At 38.9% G+C, this 25,275-nt stretch overlaps 1 protein-coding gene across 10 annotated transcripts in view; it reads left to right on the forward strand.

Annotated features, from left to right (window-relative positions):
* The window catches only part of ABCC9 (ATP binding cassette subfamily C member 9), a 137,889-nt gene that overhangs the window by 27,282 nt on the left and 85,332 nt on the right, over nt 1–25,275 (forward strand). For all 10 annotated transcript variants that reach the window (XM_047787421.1, XM_047787426.1, XM_047787419.1 and 7 more), the window contains 5 exons: nt 1,769–1,931; nt 6,914–6,954; nt 7,872–8,014; nt 16,979–17,087; nt 21,423–21,530. In XM_047787421.1, coding sequence (XP_047643377.1) covers nt 1,769–1,931; nt 6,914–6,954; nt 7,872–8,014; nt 16,979–17,087; nt 21,423–21,530 — 564 coding nt within the window. The remainder of the gene's footprint in view (nt 1–1,768; nt 1,932–6,913; nt 6,955–7,871; nt 8,015–16,978; nt 17,088–21,422; nt 21,531–25,275) is intronic.

A 25,275-nucleotide genomic window follows, 5' to 3' on the forward strand; every position in this document is an offset into this window, starting at 1 on the left:
AATTGAGTGATGCTGTTTTATTTTTGAATATATAGGAAATTAACATGTACCATTCAGGATGATTTGGAAATCGTTCTACTTATTTCAGTTCTTAAGCAGCAAACGTGAATTTTCTGGGTTGCACAGCAATTTTACAAAGAGGGTGTGAAATCGAAGGCAATGATCTTGACTTCTAAATACCAGAATCACAATGCCTGATGTTTTTATGTGTTATGATGTGATGAAGCTTCGGATCTTCTTGTAGTTATTTACACTTATGTGTACTAGCGAATAAAAACATGTGCATTCAATTATGTAGATATTGGATGTCAGTTACTGATGTGGCAGAAATGGGTCAAGGAACAGATAAAGGGTCAGATTCAGTGCTTCTGAAATTAAATGTCCTTAGGGTTGAATCAGACCACGTAAGGAGCTATGGAGTTACACTGAAATGTTTCAGTGGCAGCTGCTCTGCCTGAGTATGTTCATGGTCAACTTGGTGAGCAAGAAAAAGCTCGATTATTGACCCTCCCTGGCTTCAATTTGTCATGAAATCATGTTATTTGAGCAAGAACTGGCTTCTTTTAAAGAAATATTTGCAAAAATAAAATTGTTGACAGAATGTTTAGAAATAAAGTTTGATTAAATATGAGCAAGGCTGTCTGTAAATCAGGCGTGAAATGTTAGGGATGCTGCCACTGGTGGACTGTTCCCAAGTTGGTGTTTCCACTGTGACAGGCAAGTCGCAGGTCACGCAACTGGTTTTTACCCATTGTTTTTCTGCTGCTTCTGGCAAGGTTAGCCATTATTTCTGTCTGAGTCACCTACCCTCTTTCCTCTAGGACATGGCTACAGAAAGGTGTGGAAGAGGGACAGAAAGAGGAGACATGAGAATCCAACATCTGACTTTCATTTAACCATTCATACTGCAGTCATTCACCAACAATCATTGGTAGGCAGCTGAGACACTCCAAGAGACAGAAAGATGAATAAAATTTGATCATTTGCTGCCTCTCCTTCCTTCCCTCTGCCTTTGGCCACCTGGCAGCTCCTTTTGAGAATTCATAGGACATGGTGTACTTTCCTAGTAATTCTAATGTAATATTTGGAGGAAGCTGAAACAGTTGTCCAAAGAGAGGCTTTTGTATCTGGTATGCATCTCTCTACAGTTAATCCAAGTTGTTGATAATCAGCGAATATAATTTAGGTCTTCTTACACAAGGACTTATGAAGAAGGAGGTAGAAATCTCTTGAGGTTAAAGATAAGAGACTTGGTTTTGATAAGTGCCTAATGAGGACTCAATATGAACACACACAACACTGGTCCCTCATATTCCCAAATCAGAAGCAAACTAACTTTTCTTAAATGCATTGTTTCTCTTCTCCTAAGTTTGAGTGACAGTGCTAAGGAGAGGAAGAAATGATTTAGATACTAGGAGTCACTGGAAGCCTCTTTATCATTTCCCTACATGTCTGTATGTAGTATCTGCAAACATTATTCAAGCAGATCATGTGAAACTTAAGACACTGCTTTGATTTAAACCAAAGAACAGAGACATAAAAAGTTTTTAGGTGGAAAGAATTTCAGGCCATCTCATTCAACACTTCATTTTCACATCGGAGGCAGAAACATAGAGTTTAACTACTTCTCCTGGGAATCTCACAACCATCATTAGTGGCAGAGGCAGGCAGAAATCAAGCTCTGCTCAATCCCTGTTCAGTACATGGTCTTGCCTCTCTGATTTACTTGGCTACAGCTTGCATTGTTTTTTATTCCTTTCTTTTATAGGATTATTCCACTGAGAGACTGAAGAAAACAAATGAAATATTGAAAGGCATCAAACTTCTGAAGTTGTACGCATGGGAGCACATCTTTTGCAAGAGTGTGGAAGAAACAAGAATGAAAGAACTATCCAGTCTCAAAACCTTTGCTCTTTACACATCACTCTCCAGTAAGTCACTGTTGCTCAGACAACCGCCAAAGAGCATGTGGTCTAATCAGTTTCAGTTGTGATCATTGAGGCACTCCAGGCATCAGAGGAAGCCCATTTATTTTCTCCATTTGTGTTGTCTGGTAGCCATGAGCCACATGAGGCTATTTAAATTTAAAGACGAATTAGGACAAACTTAGAGTCAAGTATACCTGAATTCTACTCTTTACAAGTTGTGTGTCTTTGTCATGTTACTTGACTTCTGAAATCCTTGGTTTCTTCATCTGTAAAATGGGGATGGTGATGATTAAAATACTGATCATTGAAATCCTCTTAGCAGTTACAATTGTGATGGAGAATGGGTTTTCATTAAATTTTTTTTAGTGTATTTATTTATTTATCATATTTTTTTGGCCGCACCCGGCATATGGAAGTTCTGGGTCCAGCTGTAGCAATGCCAGGTCCTTAACCCACTATAAAGGATCGGGGATCAAACTTGCACCTCTGAGGAGACCTGAGCTGCTGCAGTTGGATTCTTAACCCACTGCGCCACAGCAGAAACTCCTAAAATTTGTTCATTTAAATTGATTTGATTATATTACTGTTGACCTTATCTCCAAAGATCCTTTAAAATTATCTGCAGTTGTCTTACCCATCTTTTCGAGAGTTTATGATGTTTCCTCGAAAATTGTACTTGAAATATCGGTTTTGAAAACTGAGGGGAAAAAAAGGCAACATTTCCAGGTGAAAGAAATCAAACTTCATTCACATAAAACCCTCTTTTCTAATACATTTTCAAGAATTTTAAAATACAATGCATTTCTTCCTCAACTCAAATTTTTAAAAAGCAATTGTTACAAAATCTTTTTTTTTTCCTCTCAAAGAGTGACGCTGAGTGCTCTCAAAAATAATGAGTTTATGTTAGTACAGTTCTTACGAACTCTAGCCATACTGCTACCACTGATGTTTGATTTGGTTTGTGTGTTGGTTTTGCTCATTTCTGTTGTTCCCAAGACTTTCAACAGTTTAATGTTTTGGAGGTTTATATATTGTTTCCTCTTGAATTCTAAGCTACATTAGTTCTTAGAGATTATGAACACTTCTTTTTTGAAACGGATTTAAGGAAAATACGTGGTTTATATAGTTCATTTATTCTAGCTCTCATGTTGGATGCGTTAAAAATGAAATGGGAAGATTTACCTTCTAGCTCTGCACCACTGCTAATATGGTGTCAGAATGATTGATATCCACTTGCTTATGTGATAGTTCTCTAAGCTGGGAGCTCCTACAATACTTTCCTCTCTTCAGTGGACTGAAGTTCTCAAGAGAAGGATGGATGCAGTCAGAAATAATGACAATGATAATAACAATAATAACAAAAATACATGGAGAGACTCGGTCAATTATTGCCAGAAGTGACTTTGCCTGTCATCTTATAGAGCCTTCACAGCATTCCAATGATTTCAATTTTATTATCAACTTCATTAGACAAATTAAAAAATTAAGGTGGAGAGCATTTAAGCATCTTGAATTTCCCCCAGCTACTAAATGGCAGGAGTGGGTGGTCAGCTTACCTTAACCCTGTTACCAGATTTGGCTTGGTTTTTGAAAGTCAGAGATAAAAGGAGAGAGGGCGGAGAAGGCCATACCAGAAGAGAAAAACAAGAAGTCATGAATGTGAAAATGCATAATCATGTATTGACGATAGGCAGCAGGAGTTCCTGAATCAATAGCATAAATTTCCATTTGTAGCACTTCCAAGTTTTGTGATTTGCTTGCATATGGTGTTAGTGGTGGTGAAGAGCTTCAGCTATGTGTGTTGAATAGAGCTGACTTTAAATCTCACCTCTGCCACTTCATAGCATGTGGCTTTGACCAAATTACTACTTCTATACTCCAAGCCTCAATTTCTTTATCTGTAACATTGAATAATAACAATCTCCACCAGGTAGGATTGTAGTAAAGATTAAAATAGATTAAGGAGGAGTTCCCATTGTGGCTCAGAAGGTTAGGAACCTGACATAGAGTCTTTGAGGATGCGAGTTCCATCCCTGGCCTTGCTCACTGGGTTAAGGATCCTGCGTTGCCACAAGCTTCAGTGTAGGCCATGGATGCAGCTCGGATCTGGCATTGCTGTGGCTGTGGCATAGGCCTGCAGCTGCAACTACAATTGGACTCCTAGCCTGGGAACTTCCATACACCACAGATGCAGCCATTTACGAAAAACAAAAATAGATTAAGGAGTGCTACAAATGTTGGTTGATTAGTTAATTGACTGTATTCCAGGCACTATGTCAAGTGTTTTATGTTCGTTATTTTGTCTTTTTTTGGCGGGGGGGCACACCCGCGGCATATGGAGGTTTCCAGGCTAGTGGTCTAATCAGAGATGTTGCTGCCAGCCTACACCAGAACCACAGCAATGTATCTGTGACCTACGCCACAGCTCACAGCAACGCCGGGATCCTTAACCCACTGAGCAAGGCCAGGGATCGAACCTGCATCCTCTTGGATACTAGTTGGGTTCGTTAATCACTGAGCCATGACAGGAAGTCCCTGTTCATTATTTTGGTTAAAGCACCTGGCTAATGAGCTATTGCTCAATAACCTCCTTCTCCCCAGTATACTCCTCTAAAAGTTAATGTAATGATAATAATAACTTTCTCACAGATACATTGGGAGAATCCAGTGAGGCAAGGAATGTGACATGGTTCTGTAACTATTAAAAATATTTTTTAAATAGTATTTGAGTAACACTATAGGAAGACAAGAAAAATGTCAACTGTATACCATAGCAGTTACTGTTGTGGCTAAGAAGGTAGATTCCCCTGAAATGAAATCCTGCCTCAGCACCTTGCCTGATATACACCCTTGGTCAGCCTTTGGTGACATCTCAGTTTCCTCATGGGAAGTTGGGCTGTATTAAGCATACCTTGGGGAATTAAATAAGGTAATGTGTGTCATGTGTTTAGAAGAGCAACTGTAACATAAAAGTATTCAATCAATGACATTGGAAAATATTGAAAAGCAAAGTTAAATGGGGCAAATACTAGTGAAACTGAAGATCCATCTCTATGAATCAGTGTTCTTGTCACTCAAGATCATAGCTGGGGGGAAAGAGATTCTGTTAAATAATTTCCTCATCTCCATTTGCCAAGTGTTCATGCACTGCTTCTGGATTTAACTTATCATTAAAAGACAAAACGATGCTATTTTTTTTTCTCTTCACTTGGAGAGAGTTTTGTATGGAGAAGTGGGAAGAACATGAAGCGTTTGACCAGAAAAGTCTGGGTTTTAATCTAAGCTCTGTCATCTCCTAGTTTGGAATCTTGACTGTTACTTATCCTTCCTAAGCTGTTTCCTCATTTTTGTGCAGGATAGTTGTAATCATTTAATATGAGAAGGCGTGTGAAAATACTCCTATCACAAGTGAGTAACTCTGAGTTGTTGAGGAGTGGGAGTGCAAAGTGGTGGTGAGCAGTCTGAGGAGCCAGCTGTGGGACCCTGTGCATCTCATTCTCATATTCCTGATGGGGAAAGAAGGTCCCCACCCCCTGCACTGGGTGCAGAGTGCCAGATAAATGATTTTTAATGAAATAACAGCTGTTCTGACTCTTCCTCATCAAGAGGAGATTACTTATTTAAAGATATATACAATGAGTGATAAATAATGACATGGAGGAAGCAAAAGAAATACATGTGGGACAAAGGTAACAATAGCCAGAGAAAGATGAAGACAGAAGTATGGCTCTTGATCTGTGCTGTTATGAAGCTCAGAACCTTGTTTGAGTTGCCGGTGCTGTACAAGAGTTCAGATTTGATAGCTAAGCTCCTTATGGATCTGCAAAAACACAGGCTGATTATGTAAAGGGTGTAGGGACAGTTCATGAGAGTGGATCATGAGAGCTCGTGAGGGTTTGGGGTGTTTTGTTTTTGTTTAGTTTTGGGATTTTTTTTTTTCTTTTTAGGGCTGCACCCATGACATATGAAAGTTCCCAGGTTAGGGGTCAAATCAGAGCTATAGCTGCCAGCCCACGCCACAGCCACAGCAACACAGGATCCAAGCTGCGCCTGCGACCTCTACCACAGTGCACTGCAATCCCGACCCAGGGATTGAACCCACATTCTCATGGATACTAGTCAGGTTTGTTTCCACTGTGCCCCAGCAGGAACTCCTGGTGATGGTTTGTGAATGAACTCTCTTCTGACTGTCAAGAAAACTAGATCCTAGTTCTCGCTCTGCCATTGCTTGGCTCTGTTACTGACAGTGTAGTTAATCTTCAGGTTCTCAGTCCCTAAAACTCTATGGTTTATGAAAAATATAACTATAAATCATCAACTTGGCTTTTTATTTTTACTTTGACTTCTAAATGCCAGTATTTTAGCCTAAAATATGTTTTCCTTATTTAAGTTCTGCATATCTTGCTTATCAAATGATAGTGCAGTATATTCCTGGAGAGCTATTTAAACAAGCAGAGGACTCAAGACATGGAGTTATTTTATTAAGCAAAAGGTCTATAAGTGAAAATTAATATCACCTCTGGATGAAGATTTTTATGTATGTCAAATTCTTGTTTTTCATCTGTGTAATGTCCCAATTTTCATATATTTAAGTCAGTTTTATGGACCAAACCAAATATAGACTGCAAATACTCTGAAGAATGCATACTTGTTAAATTCTAATAACTTTGGTCATGAAAGAATTATTTTAACTAATTTTTTCTGTTTTGTAACATAACCTTGTAATAAAGGTTATTTGTAAAAAATAACCTTTCTATGAAGAAAAAAAACATTTTCTGATTAAGACTCATGCCTGGGAGCTCATACAACTGTGAACCAGGAGATACCAACTGGGAAATGTTTGTGGACTCCAAACAGAATGTTATTTAATGCACTGGGCCCTTCTTGTCTTCAAGGGAAGTTAAAGTAATAATAGATGATTAACTAAAGTTACTGAAGGTGTTTCACAGTTCAATGAAACTAATGTATCTGATTTCTTTCCACAGTCTTCATGAATGCAGCAATTCCCATAGCGGCTGTTCTTGCTGTAAGATACTTTTTCTTACCTTTAAAAATGGAACTAATCTAGTGTTTGGAAGTGACTTAGGAACAAGACTATATATTACCTTACCCTTCAGTTTTCTCTTTATTACCTCTGTTGCAGTAGTTCTAATCCAGGGCTTCCCAACTGTAGTGCTGTGAACCTTTTGGCTCCAATAATTAATTATTTGTTGTAAGAACCTGTCCTCTGCACTAGGGCGTCTAGCAGCATCCCTGGCTTCTACTTATTTGATGCCTTCCGCGCCCCCCCCCCCCAGTTATGATCCAAAATATTCCTAGACACTGCTAAATGTGCCCTGGAGAGCAAAATGAACAGAGGTTGAGAATTTACTGTTCTAACCTCCATGACTTGATTCCCTGGATAGTCTAGGGTAAGGCTAGATCAGCAACCAGAAAAATGCTAAATAATTACATTATATTTCAAACGCAAAGGACAAACCCAGGAACTGGTATCGTGTTTAGAAATGCAAATAAATCTGCCTTGGATACCAGTGTTGGTGATTCCACACTAGGAGACTTAAACAATGGAATATTCCTTATTTTTTTTCTCAGAAAAATTAGCATTGGTTGAAAAGAGTCTGATTAGGTATAGAGAACTCTGGATTCACTCACGGTTATTCCCCTTACTCAGTAATTTGACAGAAGTCCATTTTCCAATCTGTAGTTCGAATCTTTTGTGCCCGTCTCACAAGTTTACTGCTGGAATGAATGGAGACCGTGAAGTACTTTACCAATGGCAAGTTTTATTTTTTCTAGGGAGTAATTTGGGTGAAGTAATTGTTTTTAGAGTTGCAGCAGACTTATTGGCATAGCAAGAATATATTAGATTTTTAAATTTGAATGTGAGCATTTGTGAGAGACTTTCTCCATCCTTCTCTAAAAAAACCCTTTTTCTTTGCACAGACATTTGTGACCCACGCATACGCCAGCGGGAACAATCTCAAACCTGCAGAGGCCTTTGCTTCCCTGTCTCTTTTCCACATCCTGGTCACCCCTCTCTTCCTGCTCTCCACAGTGGTCAGATTTGCAGTCAAAGCCATCATCAGGTATGCGCTGAAATGTCTGGAGTCCTGTGTTGGTTTGCAGGCATATTACATGCTCATGGTAGTAAATTAGAAAAAGTAGAGCAAGAACATACACTCACTGCCTAGAGAGAAGTTGTTGTCAGAGATAACTTGTGAAAACTTTGCTGTGCTACCTTTCAGTCTTTTATTTATTTCAGATAAACGTAAATATTCTCAAATAAAGATGTTGAATTTTGGGGGCTTATTTTCCCCTCACTAACACCATAATGCATGATGTTTACTGGCTATTCCATTGTTTGGAAGTATTCTAATTTATTGAAGGGCTACCTCTTTATCGGACTGATAGAATGTTTCTATTTTCACCATAAGGTAAATCATATAAATAACATTTGAGATCAGCATCTTCTGATCTTTAAACTTTTCTCTGTTTTCAAAAGTCAGATTTCTGGAAGTGGCAATACTTATTCTAGTAGTATGCATTTTCTTAAGGTCCTTGTTGAGTATGGCTGTGTTGTCCATTGAAGGGGAGGTAGGTGAAAAAGTGTACAGATTTTTAAGGTTTTTAATGAACATGGCCATAGTGTTTTCCAGCAAAGCTGTGCCAGCTTATATTTTTACCAACAGTGACAGAGAAAGTTCACATCAACACATATTTCCATCTTAATTTTAGTATCATTTGGCACACCCCATCCCCTGGGTTCATAGTCTCTGCAAGTGGAAGGACTTTGCAAAACCGAGTGCACTGTTTTGTTCACTCTACCCGTGCTTCTGTAGTGTTTCTAACCAGTGTAGACATCATCTTAGACTCAAAATTTCTCATAGTTTACAGCTATAAAAATAGACTCACAATTTCCCATAGTGCACAGGATCTGATAATGACTGTTTCTCCACCATTTTTACTTACATTATATGATAAATATGTTACCAAACTATGCTATGCTGCATGTCCCACAGTCTATCATGTATGAGTCTATATTATAAATATAAACAAGACAGTCTTACAGTCTTTTCCTTTTTGCTATAACATTTTATAAATCTTATCAGTTGCAGCTTATTTTATAAACAGTCATTATCATATTCATAACTGGCCTTTGAAAGAAATGCCAAGATTTCTTTTGCAATATTGAAAGAAAATTGGCAAACTATGGCCTTAAATACACAAGGTGTAATGTTGCCATTGATAGCAATGTAGAAGATCCCTTGTAAGATCTTCTAAAATGAGATAACTTTCCCAATGTTTGTGTATTACTAAGAAAACTAATATTTAATATTCAAGATACCAAAAGTCTCCAGTTTTAGGCTATAGTTTATCTTAGTCTCATGACGACGACTTAATGCCAAAAAATCACTTGAGTTGCCTATGCCTTATCTGATTATAAACCAGGTTCTGATCAGGTGACCTAATAACATAACGTGATTTCAATCCTGTTCTGTAAACTGTGTCATTAGTAGCCAATTCTGCAACTGTGAAGAGTTTAATGCTCAAGCCCTTTGGCCTCATCTGCCCTCGTTGTCTTTTCTTATTGTTCTGCCTTCTGAAACCTTTGTGTGGATCCCTGACTGATTCCTGTAGCACCACTTCCAAATTAGGCAGTGCTCTGGAAGGGAAGCTACTTCAAACAGTAAAACTGATAAATGGCCGGAGTCTGCTATTTTGGTTCTTATTTTCATTTTCTTCATTTAATAGCTGTCTCTCTCACAGTTGCCTTTTTTAATTGAATTTGACTTTGCGCTCCAAGTGGAGCTAGAAAGCAGTTGATAACTAAAAACAGATAATGCTTCTGAAATCAGGAGGTTGACAAGCACCAAAAGGACTTAAAGAGTTGCTCTGAAAAAAATTAATAAATCAGGGGGTGTGGATGCCCGAGTCCATAGTATACAATCTATGTAGTAAATCCTAGTCGAGTTGAGGGTGGGAAATAATCTCTGTATATTTCTGTGTAGCAGTCTCTCCTCTGTATGTTCCAGGGAAAATGCATTTGCCAGTTTGATAAAAACCAGTCTGTTTTCAGGGCTCAGCTCCAGACTTCCCAAGCTATAGGCCAAAGAAAATCATCTAATAAAAACTTGCTTCTCTAAAGTGAATTTCAGTGCTTGATGTGGGGATCCTTCAGAGATGACCAGTCAACAGAGGAGGCCAGTCCTTTTTTCCCACTGTGAGCTGGTTCTGGGAACAGACCCCCAGATGAGCATCTTCCCAGTGTTGACTGGGCTTGGCACTTTCTTCTGTGTCTGGGAACCCAGTTGGTCCACAGAGAGTTGAGCAGTCTGTTCATAATCGGAGATTTGGTGAACTGTTTATGTTTTTTTGGGTTTTTTATTTGTTTGTTTTGTTTTGGTTTGGGTTTTTTTTTTTTTTTTTTGCTTTTTAGGGCCGAACCCATGGCATATGGAAGTTCCCAGGCTAGGGGTTGAATTGGAGCTACAGCTGCTGGCCTACACCACAACCACAGCAAAACAAGATCTGAGCCGTGTCCATGATCTACACCCCAGAGCAAGGCAACACCAGATCCCCGATCCACTGAGCAAGGACAGGGATCGAACCCACATTCTCAGGGATACTAGTCAGATTCGTTTCCTCTGAGCCACAGTGGGTGCTCCCTTGGTGAGCTGATTTTGAAACATCCTCTTGAGGACTGTGGAAGTCATGCATTCTTTGCCATGCTCTGAAATGCATTCAGAAATTTGGTGGGTTAGTATGGGTGTGGCATTCCCCTAAACTTGTGTTACGTGTGCATATAAGAGACTTGTAAACTTCTCTGCTATAGGCACATTCCAGGCCATGTAAAATTCTTTGCTTCAAAAAATTCTATACTTTCCTTTCAAAATGTTTAGATGAAATTGTTGGAAAAAATTGTCTTTGAGTGTCTTTGAGCTCAATGAGTGGGACCCTGTATGTATATAATAAAACAGAAGAAGGAAGCAGTTAGGATTCAGGTTGTTACCTCCTTCCCCCACATCATTTGAATTTTCTGGACCTTTTATGATGATGTGTTCCAGTCTACATCTACAAAACAGAGGGAAAAATTGAAGAGGAGTAGGAAAGTCACTAGTTCCTAAAGTATTAAAATACTTGAATAAGAGTGATTTTTCAGGATGCTCACTTTACTTGTCCTCTTTGCTTTGTTTGTAAGAAAATAATTTCTGGAAGTTCCCGTCGTGGCGCAGTGGTTAACAAATCTGACCAGGAACCATGAGGTTGCGGATTCGATCCCTGAGCTTGCTCAGTGGGTTAAGGATCTGGCATTGCCGTGAGCTGTGGTGTAGGTCACAGATGCGGCTCGGATCCCGTGTTGCTATGGCTCTGGCATAGGCTGGTGGCTACAGCTCTGATTAGACCCCTAGCCTGGGAACCTCCATATGCTGTGGGAAGCGGCCCTAGAAAAGGCAAAAAGACAAAAAAGAAAAGAAAAGAAAAGAAAAGAATTTCTGTGTTTTGCTTTTCTGGAAGAAAGTGTAAGTTGGTAGGTGGTATCCTTTATAAATAATATGAGTTTAGGTTCCTGGTATTTGATGTATAATGCAATATCTATGTCCAAAGATATGATTAACCAAGGGAAAAAAATGTGTAAAACTAATCCCTCACTTTGTTGGAAGATAACTTTGTGCCCTTTCTCCCATGTACCTCCCCAAAGAATGTTCGTTTGGCTAGTCTACTGTGGTTACCTTCAATCAAATAAATTATTACTGACATTTATCATAGAGTATGCTCACAGATCGACTTGGTCCATATTTACAAAAATGTCATGGTTCCCCCCAATACACACAAAAAACATATTACTGCCAGCAACAAAATCAGTTACTCCCAATGAAAATAGCACCTATGCAAGGTACTCAAGCTGTATCTAAACACCCAAAGTAAAACTCGAAAAGTGAAAAAACAAAATAACATGGATAGCTAACCTTAAATACTTTTATGAATTCCCTTAAAAAATGGGAAATTAGTAAATTACAAACAATAAAGGTGGTGGAAGCAAGATAGGAAATGGGTTGATATCAGATATACCTGCTTTCAGATCATGGCACAGCTGTGGTGTACTCTCTGTTCAAGCACACTTGAACATATATAGGGTGCCTCTATAGCTCAGCTTCCTTACTTGAGCACCGTGGTGGTTGAGAGAATTAAATGAGATAATACATGAAAAGTGTCCAGCACATTGCCTAAATATTTTAGATTTTTAGGAAATTTCCATTTTACTAATTTACTGTCATTTTACTAGACTCCATATCTTCTATGGGTCCACATTCATTTATTAAGCAGTTCAGGTACCTTGCTAGGTGTTGGGGATGGCAAAGATGAAAGATGGAGCAAAAGCCACAGGAGTCCATTTCAGCAGGAGAGATCAAGAAGGGGAATGAATTGCAACACAGTGTATCATCATGCTGTTCTAGAGAGCTCCACAAAATGCCATTGGCCTTATAGGAGGCTCATTGAAACTTATCAAGAGAGAAGGGAGATGGTCTGATCAGTAAAAGTTTAAAAGAGGTGGTAGCTCCTTCATAGGATCCTTTTTTATGATTTTTATTTTCTCTATTATAGTCAATTTACAGTGTTCTGTCAATTTCTACCGTACAGCAAAGTTACCCAGTCATGCATACATATATACATATATATATATATACACATATTCTTTTTCTCACATTATCCTCCATCATATTCCATCACAAATGACCAGATATAGTTCCCTGCACTATACAGCAAGATCTCATTGCTTATCCACTCCAAATGTAATAGTTTGCATCTGTTAACCCCAAACTCCCAGTCCATCCCACTCCCTACCCCTTCATCAGATCTTAAAGAATAGGTAAGACTTGGCCAGGTGAAGAGAAAAGGGAAATATGTTCTATGTGAGAGAGCAACATATGCGAAGTAGCCAAAGAGGTGAGCTATCTGGTACCTTCTAGGGACTAAAGATAATTAATTGTCTATAGTTGGAGAAAGGTCCTGATGTGGAATATATCAGGGGATGAAGCTAGAGAGTGAAATCCCAATTGGCCTGTAGATGATGCTAAGGATACTGAAAGGCACAGGGTGGCCATTTGTTATTTTAAGGAAAGGACTGTTGTATGAACAGATTTGCATTTTAAAAATATAACCCTGGCAGCATGGTGGAAATTACTTCACCCTTGGTCAGGATTCATGCATTTTCCATAATTGTCTTGCCTCTGTGATTTCTGAAAGGCCCTCATATGAGCAGGAAATGCTTTTTGTATTACCTATTTATTCATTCAACAGACATTTCTTGAGGAATTGCTTTGTTATATTTTTGGCTTTGGGCTAGATTCTGAAGGTGAAAATCTTCGCTTTTAAAGAGTTTGCAGTCTAGTGGGAGAGATAGACAGTAACAAAACAAACAGAATAGCAGTGCAGCAGACCCTCAGCCAGAGAGCCTGGAATAATGGGAACAAGGGAGGGGACATGGAGGGGGAGGTTCAGAGAAGAGCTAGAATGGAATCCTCTGATGGTCACTGTAATTGGGGTTCCAAAGTGGGATCTTAGGAAGAGGAAAGAAAGTTCTCCCCATGCTCAAGTCATGCTCAGGGACCATTGCTTCCTAATATTTGGCAAGACCTGGGCTCATTAATTTCATAAAAGCTTCAGTAAGATGTGTATGTATGCTAGAAAAATGAAATGGAGAATCGAATCAACTGACCTTACTTAAATGTCTGAACACTGGTTTATTCCTTTTTTGATTTATTCCACAAACATTCATTGAGTAAGGTGAGCCAGGAGCTGCTAAACTTAGAGTTACAGAGGCATGTGAACCAGGCCCCAAACTTTCCTTTGTGTGCAGAGACATAGTGTGAGATTATTGAAGATGTGTTTCTTTGATTGATAAAGCTGTGGTCTTAAAATCCAGTCTCTCCAGAATATTAAAACATAATGACAGTTAAAGTCCATAAAAGTAAAGAAAGAATACCACCATTTGAGATTAATAAAATGCCATTTCTTTTTTTTTTTTTGTCTTTTGTTGTTGTTGTTATTGTTGTTGTTGTTGCTATTTCTTGGGCCGCTCCCGCGGCATATGGAGGTTCCCAGGCTAGGGGTTGAATCGGAGCTGTAGCCACCGGCCTACGCCAGAGCCACAGCAACACAGGATCCGAGCCGCATCTGTGACCTACACCACAGCTCACGGCAACACTGGATCGTTAACCCACTGAGCAAGGGCAGGGACCGAACCCGCAACCTCATGGTTCCTAGTCGGATTCGTTAACCACTGCGCCGCGACGGGAACTCCGTAAAATGCCATTTCCTAAGGTATTTCTAACACTGTCTTTCCAAGTCCCTATGGTCACCTTTGCTGAGAAAGACTCGAAGGGAGTGGAAAGCCCAGAGCTCTTCTTTCTTTTTTTGGTTTGAAATTCGTTTTCAAATTGCAGCGAAATATGCATAACATAGAACCTATAATTTATTAAACCTTAAGTGTACAATTTAGTAGCATTAAGTACATTCACGTTGTTGTGCAGACATCACCACCATTCATCTCCAGAACTCTTTCATCCTCTTGATTGAAATTCGATACTCACTAAACAATAACTCCTCTAAAATCTCTATTCCCAGACCCTGGTGACCACCACTGACTTTCTGTCTCTGTGAATTTGACTATTGTAGCTACCTCATAGAAGTGGAATTATGCAATTGTTGTTTTTTGTGTATCTGGCTTATCTTATTTAACTTAATGTTTTTAAGGTTCATCCATGTTGTCATATCTTGAATATATTTAAGTGCATCAGAATTCCAGAACCATGGAAAAAAATATGGCAGATGCTCAAAAAATTAAACAAAAATTGTCGTATGATCCAGCAGATCCACTTCTGGATGTATACCCTAGATAACTGAACGCAGAAACTAGAATATGTATTTGTATACCCATCTTCATAGTAGCATTATTCTCAATACCAAGAAGTGAAACAACCCAAGTGTCCAGCAACAGATGAATAAACAAAATGCAGCGTATATATACAATGGATTATTATTCAGCCGAAGCTTTTCTTGAATAATTGTTTCTTTTGGTGGAACCTGAAAAATTCAACAAACTAATGAATATAACAAAAAAGAAACAAACTCACAAATATAGAAAAACAGAGGTTCTCAGAGTTCCAGTTGTGACTCAGCGATGAACCCGACTGGTATCCAAGAGGACGTGAGATCAATCCCTGGCCTCACTCAGTGGGTTAAGGATTTGGTGTTGCTGTGGCAGGATGAACCCGACTGGTATCCAAGAGGACGTGAGATCAATCCCTGGCCTCACTTAGTGGGTTAAGGATTTGGTGTTGCTGTGGCAGTGGAGTAGGCTGGCAGCTGCAGCTCTGATTCAGCCCTTAGGCTGGGAATCTCCATATGCTGCAGGTGTGGCCCTAAAAAGCAAAAAAAAAAAAAAAATAATAAATAAATAAATAAAAGGAAAGAAAAAGAAAAATAGGGCTTTTCTACAGTGGTAACCAGTAGGGAGAGGGAAGGGGGAGGGGCAACATAGAGGAAGGGGATTAAGAGGTACAAATGATTATGTATAAAATAAACCATAAGGATATATTGTACAGCACAGGGAATATAGGCAGTATTTTGTAACTATAAAAGGAATATAACCTTTAAAAACTATAAATCATTATATTGTACCCCGTAATTAAAATATTGTATGCTATACTTCAATAAAAAATTATTTCCTTTAGTTTCCTGTAAATGAAATTAGAAGCAAACAGATAGACTTCCCCAGTGGATTTTATCTACCTTGATGTTTCCAAAGAAAGAAAGCAGTTTCTATGGCATTCAAAGTTAAAGGGCTTACGGTTCATGGGCAATGGACTGAATTAAATGTACTTTATTTTATTAATCTATCACAAAAACAAACTATGTAGACCTATCTGGAGGCATTTAACTTGACTACCAGCTCAAATGAGACATTAAAAAAAATCTTTTCTTTCAAATGTTCATTTTATAGTTTCCTACAATCATTCCCCTGGAGTCGAGGCTGCATGTGCCAAGCAAGTTTGTCCACTGTTACCATCCTAGCATGCTAAAAAGAGCATTTCTTAACTTTATAACTTCGCAGACTTTTCTTTGGTATATCACTTTATTTATGGGAGGATATTTTCAAGTAATGTTATTGTTTTATTTCGTTCTTTCTTTTTTCGTTGATCTTATGACACGGGTTTGAGGAAATTAGAATCAGGTGAGCAAGTGGACCAAGGGATCTTGTGCCCAGCCTCCAAAGACCACAGTAAAGAATGTTCATAAACCAGTCCTCTAGAACAGGTCTTCTCAAACTATATTGTACTTATGAAGCATCTCTGGATCTTGTTAAGATGCAGGTTTTGATTCAGAAGGTCTTGGGTGGGGCCTGAGATTCTCTGTTTCTAGAAAGTTCTTAGGTGAGGTTGATGCCACTGATCCTTGGCCAACATATTGTGTAGCAAAATTCTAGAGGGTCCTCTCCTTGCCAAATTGGGAAAATATGTGCAATATATACAGTGGTGCCTAAGCAAGAAAGCATAGTGGGCACAGACCCCTGATCTGTGCGTTATATGCTTTTAGGTTAGTTACTTACCTTCTCTGCTTTTAGGTTAGTTACTTAGCTTCTCTGCACTTTCTTTCCTCTCATTTGTAAAATTAGAGTAATGATACTTCCATCTTTGGTGTTATTATTTATAACCACTGTGTTTCAAGTTCCTCTCCAATTCTTTTATCATTGACAAGAAATATAATTGCTAAAGGAAAAAAATGCAAAAGATATTCGGTTGAATTTAGGGTGATCAATTGGTTCTTGTTTTTCGGAGATTTTTCCCAGGTCCCAGGAGCTCATCAGTCCCCTGCATTCTTGCTCAAGACCTACTTAGTCTTGAGAAATGACTCTCAGAAGTGCCTTTGTCAACATGATAATGAGTTGGGGAGTAAGTTTGTTTAGATCGAACTTTGGTGGTGGTGGTTTTTTTGTTTTGTTTTGTTTTTTTAATCCTTACTTTGTGCTTGTTTGTTTGCCTCTGCAGTGTTCAAAAGCTGAATGAGTTTCTCTTGAGTGACGAGATTGGGGAGGACAGCTGGAGGAGTGGGGAAAGTTCTCTTCCCTTTGAATCCTGTAAGAAACACACTGGCGTTGTAAGTGCTTTTCTTTGTTCTGGGAGCTGTGGTCAGGGGACAATCTTGAGCATGGATGATGTCAAATTGGTGCAATTAGAAGACATTTAAGCTTTTTACTTAACGTACACGAAGGAAAAGTGCCACCTGCTTCTACAACAAACCCGTCATATCTATACTCAATAAGCAAATGTATAAGTCTTGTTTTGATAAATCATCAAAGGCTTATCCCAAGGGGAATAGTACATGTTAAAATCAAAAGGCATAGGAAGATCGTCCACTGCAAACTTTATATAAAAATAATACAAAATAAGCTTACAACTCTTGTACCATATCTTATATCTTTTAGCACTTTTTAGTTTAAAAAGCTCTTATTGATGCATCATGGCTTTTGATTCATTTAAAATATTACATTACCTATTTTATTTCCTTGATGATGTATTGAGTTTGCACTTTGTGTCATTTGACTAGAGTCATAAGATTAACGAGTGGCAGAGCCAGAATTAAAACTCGGGTCTTAAAACTTTTGAACTAGTTTTTCATCCGTTATGTGAATATTTACTCGTATCTACATGAACCCTGGGAACACAGTCAATATTATTTTGTCATGTTTTACATGGAATATGACCTGTATTATATATTTGCCTGTGTTCCCAGACTTATCACCTACCCAATGCTTTGGGCCAAGACCTTGCTACGTGACTGTGTACAAGGCGGGCAACATCGTTCTTGTCACAGAGTTTTGCTTTCTTGAGGCAGGAGTCAGATGATAAACAAGCGAAGAAATGAGGTCATTTCTCTGTGGAAAGAAAATAAAAGAAAGTATTAGAGAGTGACTGGGATCCTCAAAGCAGTGTGGACATTTCCAAGAAATGAAAAAGCTGGTATTTGAGCTGAGAGTGAATGAAGAGTGGGTGCCTCTTATGCAAAGACCTGGGGAAATGGTAGATCATTTCAGGCAAAGAACTAGGGGACGAAAAGACCCTGAAGTGGGAATTAATTTGTTGAGTTCAAGGAACAGAGGGGCACTGTTGGCTGAAGTCTGGCAAAGAAGGGAGAGATAAGATGAGGTAAAAGCAAAGATTCAGTGTCCCATAAACCAGAGAAGGAGTTTCGATTTTATTGGCATGTGCTAGGAGACCATTGGAGGGTTTTAAAGTAGGGACTCATATAAGTTTGTTCATATGTATATATATATATATACATATTTTTTTTTTCTTTTTATGGCTATGCCCGTCTGGGCTAGGGGTCAGATCAGAGCTGCAGCTGAGGCCTATGCCACAGCCATAGCAAAGCCAGATCCAAGCTGCATCTGCCACCTATACTTCACAGCTTGCAGCAATGCCGGATCTGAAACCCACTGAGCGAGGCTAGGGATCGAGCTCATGGATACTATGTTGGGTTGGTCCTTAACCCACTGAGCCACAAAAGGAACTCCATAATTTTGTTTATATGTTTAAAGGATCATTCTGGCTACTGGATGGAGAATTGCCACTGGGGGCAGATACAGATAGAACAGATAGATCACTAAGGAGGTCATTATAATAACATAGGTAAGAAATGATGATGTTAGAATTCATCTGTTGCAGTTGCGGTGGACCTTGTGAGGAAATTTTCAAATTCAGTGTCCATTTTTAAGTTGGGCTGATAAAGACTTGCTGATAGAGTGAATGGAGAGGATGCGGGAGAAAGAAGACTCCAAGATGAATCCTAGGTTACTGGCGTCACTACTGGGTAGATGGTGGGACCAGTCAATGAAAGAGAGAGACTGAGAAATGTTGGTGTTGAGGAATCCAGAGGAATTTTTTGAACATGATAGTTTTGAAATATTTACTGATATCCAAGAAAAGAAGTCACCATTAGAGATGTAAATTTATGAACCATTGGTCATTCGATAATATTTAAACTAATGGGACTGGATTACATCTATTTCTTGAAAGCTGTGTCTGAAAAATTCTGAAGAAAGTCTTTAAAATTACTATGTACCTTTCATAATGGTAAAGTAGAAAGAAGTTATTCAATGAGTTAGGTGTTAATAATTATTCCTTTACTCTTAGGGAAAAATACGAATATACTTAACCACTTACATAACCAAACGAAAACATACGTGCTGCAATGTCCCAACTGGAATTGACTGAGGCTCAGAAAGCCTTTACCAAGAAAGTCAATCTATATTAAATTTTTTTTCACATCGTATTTAAAACTTCTAAAAATAGTTGAGACAAGCAGTCATTTGTATGAGATGAGGAATAGACTAAAAATTGAACTGAGAAAAGGTTGGAAAGAAAAAAGAATCCCCTTACTGTTTTCTTCTGCCTTTCTGGTGTTTTTCTTATTTTTTTTTTTTAACTCTCTGTTGAGTTATTATGTTGAGCTGGTGTGATTTTGTCTGAGAAGGAACTACCACCCATGCTTGTAGACACTAGAGTGACAAAGCCCAAAAATGCTTGTGTGCTCTTGTGTGGACGCGGACACCAAGCTGGGAAGATATCGCAGAGCATGTATGCTGTGAGGCAGCGGGAAAGGCAAGCACTTGATTAGAACCAGCCTTGTCTGCACTTTGGATGATAGGAAATTAGCAAAGAACTTATTAGATCATCTTTCAGAGATGTGGAGATGAGTAGTGTGAGATGACCTCAGGGAGGGGGAGGGAGGGGGTCAAGTTTAGAGAGTTAGGGAAATCTGAAGAGTCATTTGTATGAGATGAGGAATAGACTAAAAATTGAACTGAGGAAAGGTTGGAAAGAAAAAAGAATCCTCTTCAGAGGCCTCCAATATCTTCAGGGTTATTGAAACCAGACTGGACTTCTGATATCTTTGGGGGCCATTCATCACTGCTGATGGGCCAAGCCACAGATGACAAACTTTTAAAAACCAAGAGAAAAAAGCTGTGTGTTTGAAAAGCACACTAATGGAAACTCCTTCTTGAGAGCGCTTAAGATGCTATGTATTCTGTAAAAGCTTAGAGCTAAGTGGTTTTGGCTGCAGACTCTCCATGGAGAATTAGTGACATTCTAGAGCCAGAGTCTCTTAAAATTACATCTGTGAGACTCCAACTCAAACCTCTGTCAACACATCTCCTCCTCCAACCCTCTCCTTGGTTGTGTGAATAACATGAAGTCATTCCTTCTAGGCCTCTAGAGGCAACACTACTATGGAAATACTCTTGAAGGCAGAGAATATGTGTACAGGTGTAGACCTGTCTTGTGTGGGAAGTATACTTAGCTGTAGGGCTAGTGACTTCCTAGATCATCCCATGTAAGATCATCTGTGAGGACTGTGAGAAGAAAAACAAATCTAAAATAAAATGTCATCTGCACTCTCTCCCCCTTCTCTTTTTAGAATTTAAAGTTCATTCGGCACTTTCTGAACCACAGAACCCTTGTTTGTCCTCCGCAGTGGCTTTGTAATCTGTGTATTGATTTGCCTGTAGCCTAGCAGTGTGCTCTTTGATAGTTTGATACTCTGTTGATCCACTAATTGATGGAGCGTGAGGTCTTGTTTGGATGAAATTACTGGTTATTTAAGGACATTCCTAATTCCCATAACAGAACTCAATGGATTTATCAAAAAGCTAAACCTGACATCCCAAGCCAAAAAAAAAAAAGTTTCACAATTCTAGAATCCTTTGTTTTTGTAGGTAATTTAACGGTTTTAAAGTGGATTATTATTTAGCTTTCATATTTATTACCTATTTAAGATATATAATTATTTATGTTAAAATGCTTGCTCACTAGATTCTGGGACAAATTTTGAGCCTAGATGTTTTTTTCTCAGAAGTTTACAGAGCTGAATTTTATACCTTTTCTTTAGTCATTTGTCTCTATGTGAGATTAAACTCAAAATTAGAGAAGAACAAGTTTCTAGACAGGACCTAATTTGAGTTCATTTTAAGTACGTGAAGATTGTCCAGCCTTAGCTTCAGTCTGTATCATGGATGTGTTCATCCTTTGTCTTGGATCAGTGCTCTAACATTTGAGAAAGACTAGATCATTCTATGGTATTATGGGTCCCCTTATGAAATAGTATATGTCTTTGGGTAAATGAATAAATCAATAATCCTAGATCTTTATGCTTTTCCGTATTATACTATGGATCCTCAGGTGATGCGTAGCCCAATTTGATAGATGTGAATGTATCAGATTCAAAATCAGATGATTCAGAGGTGACCAAAAATGTACTGTTGGAACATCTACAAGTCCAATGACCTACCAATAGAAATGCTGAAAATATGACATTTACTTGTTTCTTTTCCTTAGAATTTAAGTGGAGATGTAGCAATGTTGAGTAAATGTTCAGTAAAACCTTAGTTTTTTTTCAAGCTTCAACTTGTGCTCTTTTCCATTTGGAATGCAGCCGCCGAAAACTATAAACAGGAAGCAGCCTGGAAGATATCACCTGGACAGCTATGAGCAATCAACACGACGTCTGCATCCCGCCGAGACCGAGGATATTGCAATAAAGGTTATTTGATTTCCTGAATTCTTGCATGAATAGAAACATGGATGTTATTCCTTTATGGTGAAGTTCTGCCAAAGTGTCCTACATCATGCCTTTCAAGTTCTTTAGAGTGGCCAGTGATCCTCATAACATTTTCAAAAATATTCTGATGAGTTTATAATTCTCAGTGTTACCTCATCTGCCAACTGCAGATTTGCTCCAAGAGTATGTTTTAATAACCCAAGAGTGATTCTTTCTTCTGAATCTGCATTAGATGCTAGTATCCAGTGAATTTACCTTTTGTGCTCTTAACATTTATTGACCAAGCAAATTAATTTATAGAGCACACTGATATTATAAGTCCAGTTTTTAAGGAAATAAATTAGATAGCAATTAGAGTTACTGGATCAGGAGATTAAGGATCTGACATTGTCACTGCTGTGGCTCAGGTCACTGCTGTGGTGTGGGTTTGATCCCTGGCCTGGGAACTTCCACTTGCCACAGCACAGCCAAAAACTTTTTATTATTTATTATTATTATTATTGGCTTTTTTAGGGCAGCACCTGTAGCATATGGAAGTTCCCAGGCTAGGGGTTATATCAGAGCTGCAGCTGCAGGCCTTATGCCACAGCCATAGCAATGTGGGATCTGAGCCACATCTGCAGCCTACACCACAGCTCACAGCAATGCCAGATCCTTAACCCACTGAGCTAGGCCATGGATCAAACCCGCATCCTCATGGATACTAGTCAGGTTTGTAACCAGCTGAGCCACAAAGGGAACTGCCCCAAAAACTTTTTATTTTTTTATTTCTTGTCTTTTTGTCTTTTCTAGGGCCGCACCCACAGAATGTTGAGGTTCCCAGGCTAGGGGTCTAATCAGAGCTATAGCTGCTAGCCTAAGCCAGAGCCACAGCAACGTGGGATCCAAGCCGCGTCTGTGACCTTCACCACAGCTCACGGCAACACCAGATCCTTAACCCACTGAATGAAGCCAGGAATCGAACCCGAAACCTCATTGCTCCTAGTCAGATTCGTTAACCACTGCGCCATGACAGGAACTCCCCCCAAAACTTTTTAAAAATTAAAAATAATTGCTCAGGTTGGTGCAATGGCATGGATTCAGTCCTCTGGCCTGGGAACTTGCATATGTTGTGGGTGTGACCAAAAATAAATAAAATAAAATAAAAATTAATTAGATAGCAGTTATCTTCAACCGGGAAAGGCTTAGACCAGGGTTGCATGCATTCACCCCACTTTCCAATACTGCCTTTTGAGTCATCTCAAACTCAGCCATTTCTACTCTCCCCAAACATATGTTTCCTAGAACAGATAACCATTACCATAGGAGCAGAGGCTGAAGACTGGTAGCTGGGGTCAGATGCCTCCAGCAGTCAAGGGTCTCCAGACATCAGAGCCACTGGAGTCCTGGAAACTAGCTGTTGAGAAAATTAGTAGCATTGGCTACTGAGGCTGTCTGACTCTCTGCCCAGCCCAGCCCAGTCAGAGAGTGATGGGACACTCTGTGTGCAGTAGAGCCAAGAGGAGCCGCATTGAATTCTTCTCTCCCTCTTTATTGCCTGACACCATCCCTGTCCCACAATAGGACACCTTGGCAACGGGAACAAACGTGTAGTTGGTTGGAATAAGCTAACACTGGCCCTCCCTTTGCCATTAATTTGATGTGTTCGTCTCTAAGCTGTGGTTTAACCCTCTTGAGGTGGGGATGCCATTTTAATATGCTTGTTTTGAGGCTACAATATATCACCTGCAGTTTCGAAGAACAGTGAGTGATTCCTAAACTGCACTGTATGTTAGAATCACCTAGAAAGCTTTAAAATATATACATAGTATAGATAGTAAATACAGATATACTATAGTATATATAGTATATATAAACATGCTATAAATATATAGTGTATATAAATATATGATGTAATACATTTATATATAAATATTATACACACACACATATATATATATAAAATAACCTGGGCATTAGTTTTGAAAACAGTTCCAGTAGTTCCCAAGACAATTATAATGTACAAGCAGCATATAAACTACTAAGCCACGAAAAAGTAAGTAATGAAAGACTAGAAAGGGTCTTTCACACTGCCAGTTCTCAAACATGCCCAGAAAACAACTCATACCTAAATGACTGAAAAAAGAGTCAGTTTAAGTTGACATTTTCTATTCAATATAGTGGGAACCCAAAACCGCATCTTTCCCATGCACCTTATTCAATTTATTTTCATTTCAAATGGGAAAAAGGGAGGCTGTTATGATTTTTTCCCCAGAATTGACTCTTTATGCATCAAAAAAATCCCACCAACCCCCCTCCCCCAAAATCCCCTGCTCATCAATGGTCTGGAGTTGGCTACCGCCCTGAATGGCCACTGAAGTTTCAAATTCATTGTTTATTCATGGTAGTGATTCCCAAATTGGTAATAACTCATTTGCCATTTTGGAATCCTTTTCCACCATGAAAGACAACTTAGCTACAGAAAAGTACACACAATAGATGTGTACCTTTAAGTGCAAAAGTGATCACCTGTGCAACCACCACCAAGTAAAGAACCTTGCCAGCTCCCGCCAAGATCCTGCCAATGCACAATGCACAATGATGCATTCCCTCTCGCCGCCCTGACTTTTGTGGTCATCATTTTCTCTATTATCCTTGCTATATATGCCTCCTTAAAGACATATTCTAGTTTTTTTAAGTTTGCATATGTGCATGTAAGTGTGTGTCTTGCTCCTTTTGCTCAGCATTATGTGAGTATAACTTACCAGGTTGCTGTATGAAGCTCCATTTCCACACATTTGGTCATTCATTCTCATCACTGTGTAATATTGCATTGTATGGATGTACTAGAATTTATTTATCCATTCTACTTCAGATGGGTTTTTGGTTATTTTTCATTTTGAGGCTGTTGTGAACAGTTGCTGAGGCATAGGGTCTGTTCGTCTTCTGCTCTCCTGCATAATGGCCAACTGCTTTCCACAGTGGTTGTGCCAATTCACACTTCCATTAACAGTGATTGAAAATTCTAGTTGGTCAACATCTTCACCAGTGCTTCCAATGTTTTGTCAAAATATGTGTTCTGTGTTGGGAGGAGGTGTGGTTGTACCTCGCTATGGTTTTTATTTGCATTTTTTTTTATTTCCTATGAGATGGAGCACCTTTTCCTATGTATATTGGCAATTTGGGCTTGGAGCTCTCCTTTTGTGAATTGCAGGTTATTTGTTCCTCCTGTTTAAAAAAAATACATCGGCACTACTTCTTTGGCAATTATATATGTTACAAAATTCTTTTCTCAGCCTGTATCTTGGCTTTTTACTCTATGGTATCAGAAATACTTAATTTTAATGTAGTCTAGTTTATAGACCTTTTCCTTTATGTTTAATGCTTTGCTTTTTTCCTCATTTAAGAAAACTTTTTCCACTAAAAATTATGAAGATACTTGATATAAGTTCATAAAAAAATCTTTGAAGCTACATCTTTTGCTTTCAGTATTTTCACTTACCTAGAATCAATTTTTTTTTTTTTTTTGGTCTTTCTGTCTTTTTGCCTTTTGTGGGGCCGCTCCCGCGGCATATGGAGGCTCCCAGGCTAGAGGTCAAATTGGAGCTCTAGCCGCTGACCTATGCCACAGCCACAGCAACACCAGATCCGAGCTGCGTCTGTGACCTACACCACAGCTTATGGCAATGCCGGATCTTTGACTCACTGAGTGAGGCCAGGGATCAAACCTGCAACCACATGGTTCCTA

The sequence above is a fragment of the Phacochoerus africanus genome, chromosome 7 (genome assembly GCF_016906955.1).
Source record: "Phacochoerus africanus isolate WHEZ1 chromosome 7, ROS_Pafr_v1, whole genome shotgun sequence".
In the NCBI taxonomy this organism is placed as follows: domain Eukaryota; kingdom Metazoa; phylum Chordata; class Mammalia; order Artiodactyla; family Suidae; genus Phacochoerus; species Phacochoerus africanus.